At 38.7% G+C, this 8641-nt stretch overlaps 1 protein-coding gene across 9 annotated transcripts in view; it reads left to right on the forward strand.

The window, feature by feature from the left end:
- otud7b (OTU deubiquitinase 7B) overlaps positions 1-5867 on the forward strand; it is a 28351-nt gene extending 22484 nt beyond the window's left edge. For 3 of the 9 annotated variants that reach the window (XM_052578327.1, XM_052578321.1, XM_052578322.1), the window contains 2 exons: positions 100-184; positions 684-5867. In XM_052578327.1, the coding sequence (XP_052434287.1) occupies positions 100-184; positions 684-2138 (1540 nt within the window). In that variant the 3' untranslated portion in view covers positions 2139-5867. The remainder of the gene's footprint in view (positions 1-99; positions 185-683) is intronic. The other 6 variants (XM_052578328.1, XM_052578323.1, XM_052578329.1 and 3 more) reach the window with 3 other exon arrangements.
- The last annotated feature ends 2774 nt before the right edge of the window (positions 5868-8641 follow it).

Below are 8641 nucleotides of genomic sequence, written 5' to 3' on the forward strand. Positions count from 1 at the left end.
AACATGCTCATTGTTTTGCATTTCATTTTTTTAAAGGTATTTAAAGTGCTATTAATGAGTGAATATTAGCACGCTGACCTTCCTCTTGTTTGGTTTCAGTGTAACCTTATCTCTAGAGGCCAAGCTCCATCTGCTGCATAGCTACATGACTGTCACCTGGCTTCCTCTACCCTGTGAGGTACAGGTGAGCTTCTTGCCTTGACATGCTAAGAATAATTTAACTGGTTTAGTGTAAACTATCAGGCAGAAACCTTGGGTAAATTTGCTCTGACAACAACAACAACAAAAAAATACATATAAATATGTTTTAAAGCTACTCTCATTATGTAAAAGTCTTAAAATAAGTGATGATTCTAATTACACTGCCAAACAGAGTGTTTTCTGGTCACTTCTCATTTTCATTCAACTTAATAGAAACTTGTCTTGAAAGAAATCTATGATGCAAAATAAATTATCAATTGTACAAACACATTTATTTGAAGATGAGTTAAATCATTTATGAATATGCTAAATGTAGACTTTATAATAATTAAAATATATAATTTTTTGTTTTGTTTTTTGTTATATGTAAAAGTAAAAATAAAATTGTGTATGGGTATGACGTTCTAATTAAGAATAAGAAGGTAATTATAAAATAAATGATCATTATTATAATTATTACATTTATTTTTTTGCATTCACAGCAGGCCCCATTGGCTCAGCCAGAGTCACCTACAGCATTTGCAGGAGAGGATGCTCGCACCCCGCCAGACTCTGGAGAGTCTGATAAGGAATCTGTCAGCAGCAGTTCTAATGGCAATGGAGACAGCAGTACAACTGGAACCAGTGGCACAACAGGCAAAACAAATGGTGGATCTTCCAGCTCTTCTAGCTCATCTAGTAACAGTTCAGCAGGGACAACTGGCACAATTGGAAAGGAGAAGGGAAAGAAAGACAAAGAAAAGGATAAGGACAAGAAACGTGCAGACTCTGTTGCCAACAAACTGGGTAGCTTTGGCAAGAGCTTGGGAAGTAAGCTGAAAAAGAATGTGGGAGGCCTGATGACAGGAAAGAATGCAAGTGGAAGTGGATCCAAACAGGAGGGTCAAGAGAAGAAGAAAGGCTCTCTGAGAGGTCGTAAGGGCAGCAAGGACAGCTCTCCCTCCATTCAAACTGGCTCTGAGGACTCTGGGAAAGGTTCACCCTCCTCAACCAGCGAGCGACAAAATGGAAGCTACTCTTCTGAAGGTGACCCTTTTAAGTACAGCTCGGATGTGAAAGTGAGTCTCAGCGTCCTCCGATCCGCTATGCAAGGTGAAAGGAAGTACATCTTCGCTGCGCTACTCACTACAAGCAACCGGCAGCCGTTTCAGGAGGAAATGATACAACGCTACCTGCTTGATGCCGAGGAACGCTTCCATGCCGAACAGGAACAGAGAAGGGAAGCCGAGCGGAAAACGGCTGGAGGTCTCGCAACAACTGCTGGGTCCCAACTAAAAAAGGACGGGCCTGAGCTGAGTTACAGAAGTTTTGAAAGCAAAGAGGAAGTCACTGATAACTCGCCTCCTACTTTTAATGCATTGAAGTCGTCGTCTTTCAGTCCGGTGATGTACTCCGGCGTGGTCCCAATTCCTAGGGCCACCTTTATTGACCACTCTCCTTCCCCACTCACACAGCATCTCCATATGCATGGTTATTTGGATACAAGACGGCAGCTGGCAGGAGGTTCGCCGTCTTCTTACCCAGGCCTACCTTCCTATGCTACCTTGCCCCGACACTGCCCCCTAGCACAGGGCCCGCCCCATACCCAGTACCACCCTCCCTCCACCAGCTTGGGGAGTCCATCCCGTATCATCAGCCCCTGCCTGATGTCTTTTCCCCAAGATCATGACCCAATTGATTACCCAACCGAACCTGCTGGAGGTTACACGAATGGCTTGCGGGACTCACATTTGACTTTGGACAGCCGCAATGGGCCGATGCCTATGAGGCATTACTCTTTAGGCAGTGCGGGTGGTCTCGCCAACCTGCAGTCCAGCAAATGCCGAACGCCTACGTGTAATTACTTCGGCCACCCCGAGACGGGCAATTACTGCTCGTACTGCTACAGAGAGGAGCTGAAGAGACGGGAAACAGAGACAGCTATCCATAGGTTTTGATTGGACAATCTCTGTCAGGTTTCTCTCCTATAGGATTCATTAGAACCCACCGTGTGAGCCACAACATATCCTGTTTGTGTGGAACTTGCTTTAAGACACAAGTTCGGCCTTTCTGAACCAGGTTACTGAGACTCTGCGCCCACAATGAATGGCCATTGTGAGAATAGGACTGCTGTTGTTACATTTGCTGTGGCTCATAGGCAGAAGCTTTAAGCTCCGCCCACATTTGCTTGACGTGGTCATCCTCTTTCCTTTCTCCTTGTCTCCTCCTAGTGTCGAGAATGTAGAGCACAGGCAATTGACATTGGAGCACAATGTGCTAAATTGCATCATATGAACACGCTGTGTACCCCAAAATACACGTTAAGCACAACCAGAAAATACGTATTTATATCAGCTGAGTTTGTATACATAATAATAGACATGTAGGATTTCATCTGCAGTCAAAGTAAGACTTGCCATATTGCGATTGCAAGGCAAAAAACACACTGTTAACTTCAAATGAGTGTTATCTGCATTGGCCCAACACTACAATAATTTAACTTGCACCTCTTTGGAAGCCATACCGACTGGCTTGAATTAGCTAAAAATGTGCTTTCTCGTGTCTAAGATGTTGAACTTATGGAACTAAACCTTGATAGGCAAAGGTTTCGCTTTGGGTATTCACATGTCCACATAAAAAAATCAGTCGTTTATGTTCTACTAAGTGTTTCTACAACATTTAAAAGTGCAAGACGTTTAAAATTAGTGCAAAAAAGAAAGGAAATGGGATGTCATTTTTTAGAAATGGTACATCATGCAGAAGAGTTATGTTAATGAGTTCTAGGTACTCGCGGGTCAAAGGGGGCTGATGTTGAAACCATTTCTGACCCCTTCAGATGTTACCGGCTTAAATGTTATTGATCAATCGCCCCCAGAGTAGTCACTGCACCAAATCAAGCACTTTTCTAATGTCCAGAGGTTGTCCGCGTGGGTTTCAGACGTGACAATGAATAGACTGTTATGATGCTGGGCTTCTAGTCTGGAATTTCGCTTCATTCTGGAGGGAGAACTTGCAGTTCCACTTGCGTTGACTGCGGATGTCAGGGTTCGGCTGTAGGTGCCACTGTTGTGTGCAAGCTCACTTGTTTCCTAGTTGCCTTTTCAGTCTTAGTTCAGGGGGATCGTTGAACTGAATCTACTTCTGATTGGTTTTGAATTCGCAGTGCTGATTGTTGACGATATTTATGGACTCAGAGGGATGCTAGCAGATCTCTCTGTATCTCAGCTACACTATGAATGGTGCATCGAGATCAAATCCTATTACACGTTTAACAGACATAAAAGCCTCCGATAAAGCCTGCCAGTTGTACAATTCAGACAAAACATAAAATACTGTTACTAATTCAGTCTTACATGCCGTTCCAAACCTGTACGATTGGCAAATACAAAAGTAGATTGTTCTTTTCCGTACATTGGAAGTAAATGTGGACCAATCACTTAATGTGAGTAATGGAGCAGAAGTCATTACTCACAGAAAGTCTTCCGCTCCATCTCGCCTACTGACAAATCTGACGCCAGTGATGACAAACGCCATTTGGTTTTTTGTGTCTTAACGGAGCACAACAAGCCAATGTGGATGTGCAAATTAATTTTGCTAGCTACGTTGGAGGGCAAAACTGCTAATATAGCACACATGCACTCTGAATCTGAGTCAAACCAGCCTGTTACATGTTATTTACTTGCTATTAATTTTGCTCTGTTAAAATATTTAGTTACTGCATTTTGACTTGGAGCACATGTCCCCATTCATTTTCATTATACAGAGAAGAGCAATCTGGACGCTCTGCTGGACACAGCAGAAAGTAAGTCATACAGGTTCAGAACGACATGAGGGTTAATGAAATGATGATGACAGGTACTTCATTTTGGGCTGGATAACCCTTTACCTTGTCTTTGCTCATGTGAAATGGGCTCTATAGTACTGTAAGAGGATGTTGCTGCTGTGATCATGTTTGTTTGATGTGGGTAAGTGTTAGTGTGCTGCACTGATGGTAGATGTAGAGTTGGTGTTGTAGTTGCAGCAAACTCCCTTCCGCTTTTCAAACACTCAATGCAGATGTAATCAGTCGTGTGCAAATAATTGTATAACTGTGTCCGCTCAATGCCACAATGTTCCCACATTTGCATTACTGATTTGCACAATTAAATATATGCTATGTTAGTATCCTAACAAAATTTTAACATACTTCTCTTCATCTGGTATCTCCCATGCATTTGAAGCTTTAAATTCTCAATATAGATTAACTTAAATTCCAAAACACTAAATTGTCTATTATCTCAGACAGAGTGAAGATTTACAGCATACAGTATAAAAGCCTGAAGGTTTGTTAGTTTAGTTTTTCACCCAAAGACAGCATGATATATTTGACATGTTAGTCCCTCTTATGACCAATAGATGGCACACTTGTTCAGGTTACATTTTGGCTATCACCTTTGTCTAAATCAGTGCATCCCTAGTGACTCTGTGACTGATGGCTCACGTTTTCATAGTGTAAATACGGGACAAGGAGTATGCTGCTGCTGCTACTGCTTTTGGATTTAAATTGCAATTGATAAAAAAAAAAAATCAGTCTTATGTAAGGCATACACCATTTACCCAGATTTCCACACTGCAAAAAGAAATTCAGCGTGTGAGTTTGTGTGTGCGCGTTTGGTGAATTGTGCTTTGGCAAACCTATTGCAGCCTCAAGGCACAAACAAGAGGAAATTGTCAGTAAAATGATAACTACTCTCCATAGGAATTTGTTCTCCTTCCAGTGTACTTATTGCTTGCGTTTAACGGATCCAGTTATTTAACGATTGGATAGCTCCTTCAGCCACCCCGAGCGTTGGACTTCAATAAGAGTGCAAACATTTTTGTATTATGAAATAAAACTGTTGTATAAATACGTTGAAGTTATTTTTGTAAATCAAACGCAGTTTTACAGTGTTTTTTAAAGATACGAATGTATGCTGTTGGACCGTACCCTGATTGATGGTGGAGTCAGTATTCTGGAGCGTACGGCAATGACTGACAAGAGAAGCCTCTTAAATCAGAGCGTTTCTTGTGAACAAACTCATTTCTCCATCAGTGATCTGACAAAGTATGATTTGAAAATATATATTTGTAGTAAGATTTTTCAAATAGTTTGGGATGTTTAGTTCTGAAACTAAGATGTTCTTTCTTACGTGGCTAGTTGTCAAACAGACGGGCCTCCTGAAGATTCCTAATTTTGATTTGTATTTTAAAACGAATTATGATACTTAATCGAATTTTGAGTACATTTTTTAACGATGGTGGTGGCGTCCACCACCATCAGTTTTCACACACTAAATTCTCTTATTTAATACAGTGGGCTTTGTTTTATGATGTAGTTTACTATTTTTATATGGTATGTTTTCATGGATGTGACAGAGCTACAGTCATCAGCATTCTCCAATTTGCATGAGACTGAAACTGTTGCATGTACAGAACTGACAGATGCAATTTATCTAATCATATTTGTGCATTACTTCTGGCTAATTGGGCAATTTGTGTTTGTTTTCAGCCGTTTTACCTTTCTCTCTGTTAGAGAGGTAACCCCAGGCTGTGTGACAGTGCAATCTAGGTGGAAAGAACATCTGATTTTTATGTTAGTTTTATTTTATTTACTTTTTTTTTTTCTTTTCTTTTTGCACCGTTTTAATAAAATTCTCATTGTATTTAAACAGTTGTTTGTATTGATTTTATTTTGCACCCTCATTCTCTACATTTAACTATGTGGAGGCTTTATTATAACAAACATCTTGTATTTTTACAGTGACACAAGCGCTTTCAGCAGCAAGTTATTCCCACATTTTTTTTGTTGTTTTTTTTTTTTTTACAATTTTAGCAGTGATTAGTTAATAGTTAGTCTAATAATAATTAGTCAAAATAGTTGAGCCAAATATGGAAATGTGTTGGAAATGTGCTCACCCTCAGTCCATCCATGATGTAGATTGTTCATGAAAACAGATTTGAGGAATTTAGCATTACATCACATCCTCACCAATGGATCCTGTGCAGTGAATGGGTGCCATCAGAATGAGAGTCCAAACAGCTGACAAAAACATCACAGTAATCCACACATCTTAAATCCATAAATTAATGATTTGTGAAGTGAAAGAGATGTGTTTGTAATAAACAACTGACAGTGAGTACTTTTTTTTTTTCTTGAACTGTTCTTTTAAATAAGGTATTATTTTGCAAAAAGTAAATAAGTAATAATAAAAAATAAAAAACACTTCAAAATAATGGCTTCTTTGGTTAGAAGCTGCTCTTTTGCCATCTCCAGTGATTTTTCCAGTATGAAAGTGGAAACCTAAATTAAGAAAAACAAAAACTATAGTTGTAAGCAAGCGTATGCTAAAATACAGTTGATCCTTGAAATTGTTTCAGAAATATCTTAAGTTACTGCAAGGTAAAGTCGTTTAATTTTGGACTGATAATTACCACAGCATGTAAATTTTTTTTTTTATTTTTTTTTCTTATGTCAGGCGTATTCGCTGCTTATGTGAGAAATTGCCAGATTAGTGCTCAGAATGTTTGAATTATTTATGAGGTATTTTTGCGGGCTATTACTCAAGTTCTTTTGCTCTAATAAATTCAAAGTGAGAGTGATGAATTAGTAATAGCAACACTGATATCTTTGGGATCAGTTTTCATTTGTTTTTGCTTTGCAGGTATCCATTTCATGGAAGCCTTTTTTACACAGTGCACACTGCATCGTGTTCATATCCACCTGAGCGCTGATGCTGGACCCACATCGTTATCTAAAGACGCCTGTCTCAGTCTCTCTCCTGTTTGGATGTTGCTGTGAAATGGTTCTTTGATACTGCAGTGACAAGGTAACTAGGGTGTCCAAATCTGTGGGAATGTCAAGTGTGTTTGCTCACCTGTGAAGTGCATTATGTTTGAGCAGAAGAGCATTATGGTGCAGCAGTCTGAATTGTTCGTAAACAATGTATATTGACTGGTATCTTGCGCATTTAGATGCACTGATAAAGCATTGAATAGAAACCAGATTTAACTACACCATGTTCTTTTAATAGGATTGGCAGAAGATTTATTTTTAGCATGAAAAACCTTTCCAAGAATTACTTTGTGCCATGTCAATTTAAACTGGTCTGTTAGTTGGTTTAACATTAGACATCTGAGTTTAAAGCTAGCTAACATTAGTGATGAATTGAGAGATTATATGAATGAAGGCTGCATTAGTATTTATAGTATCTCTCTCTCTCTCTCTCTCTCTCTCTCTTTCTCTCTTTCTCTCTCTCTCTCTCTCTCTCTCTCTCTCTCTCTCTCTCTCTCTCTCTCTCTCTCTCTCTCTCTCTATATATATATATATATATATATATATATATATATATATATATATATAAAAATATGCCTGCGGCTGTGACAAACCCCTTGTGCACAGCTATGGCAATATGACACAGTGTTGCCCACATGGCTATTTCTACTATAACAGCTCATTTTTATCAGTTATTTTGTCTTTGGGTCGTTTATTTCTCACAGATTTCTGTTCTTTCTAAATCAGATATAGATAAAGTAGCACAGTAAAGATTATGTTTATATGAATGTATTAGTGAGAGCGATTGCATGTGTGAATTAATTCTACCTTGCAGCATCTCTGTAGTAGTAGTGATGCTGTGGGATTTAGTTATTAAGAAATATTTGCTTGAACTTTTCAGTTTCAAAGCTATTTTATCGAGAAATCAAAGTACATTGTATACAGTACATTTCTTTGTAATTTTAACTGTTTGGAAATGGAGCGTAAATATGGAAATCCTTAAAATATTTATTATCCTGTTGCGCCCTCTATAGGACCAGTGACTAGTCGACGGCATTGAATTCGATTAGTAGTACACACACACACACACACACACACACATTTATCTTGTTGATGTTATCGATTCATTTACATGAATTACATTGTATTCCTCACGACTGTTTTGTAGAAATGCATTTTAGCATTTTTAAAATAGCTTAACAACAACAACAGCAGCAGCAAAAATAATAAACTTTATAAAATGTGTCAAAGAAGTCTCATATGGCCAACTAAAAACAGAAATAACAGTAATAATGTGACATTTATTTTATTATTTACTTTTTTATATTTATTTTTTATCGTGCACTTAAAACCGAGTCTGTCGTTTTAAATGGTCGTCAATGGGAAAAGAGACTTTACCAGCAAATCTGCCAGTAGGGGCTAACTAGGCAAACCTTAACCCATTGTAGTGACCTATAATTATTTGTAAATAAAATGTCAGATCTTGTGGGTAATTCGAACAGAACATGTGAATGCTTTTTATAGTATACATGCTATATTAAGTATAAATAGTACGCTAGTATGATATATCGAACATGACCACGGATTTCCAGAAGAGCTGCAGCTCGTTCTGAGAGACAGATGGAAGCAGTTCATAAGCACAGAAGCGCATTCAGTTTTTGGCGGGACTGG

Source organism: Carassius gibelio, chromosome B16 (genome assembly GCF_023724105.1).
Source record: "Carassius gibelio isolate Cgi1373 ecotype wild population from Czech Republic chromosome B16, carGib1.2-hapl.c, whole genome shotgun sequence".
In the NCBI taxonomy this organism is placed as follows: Eukaryota; Metazoa; Chordata; class Actinopteri; order Cypriniformes; family Cyprinidae; genus Carassius; species Carassius gibelio.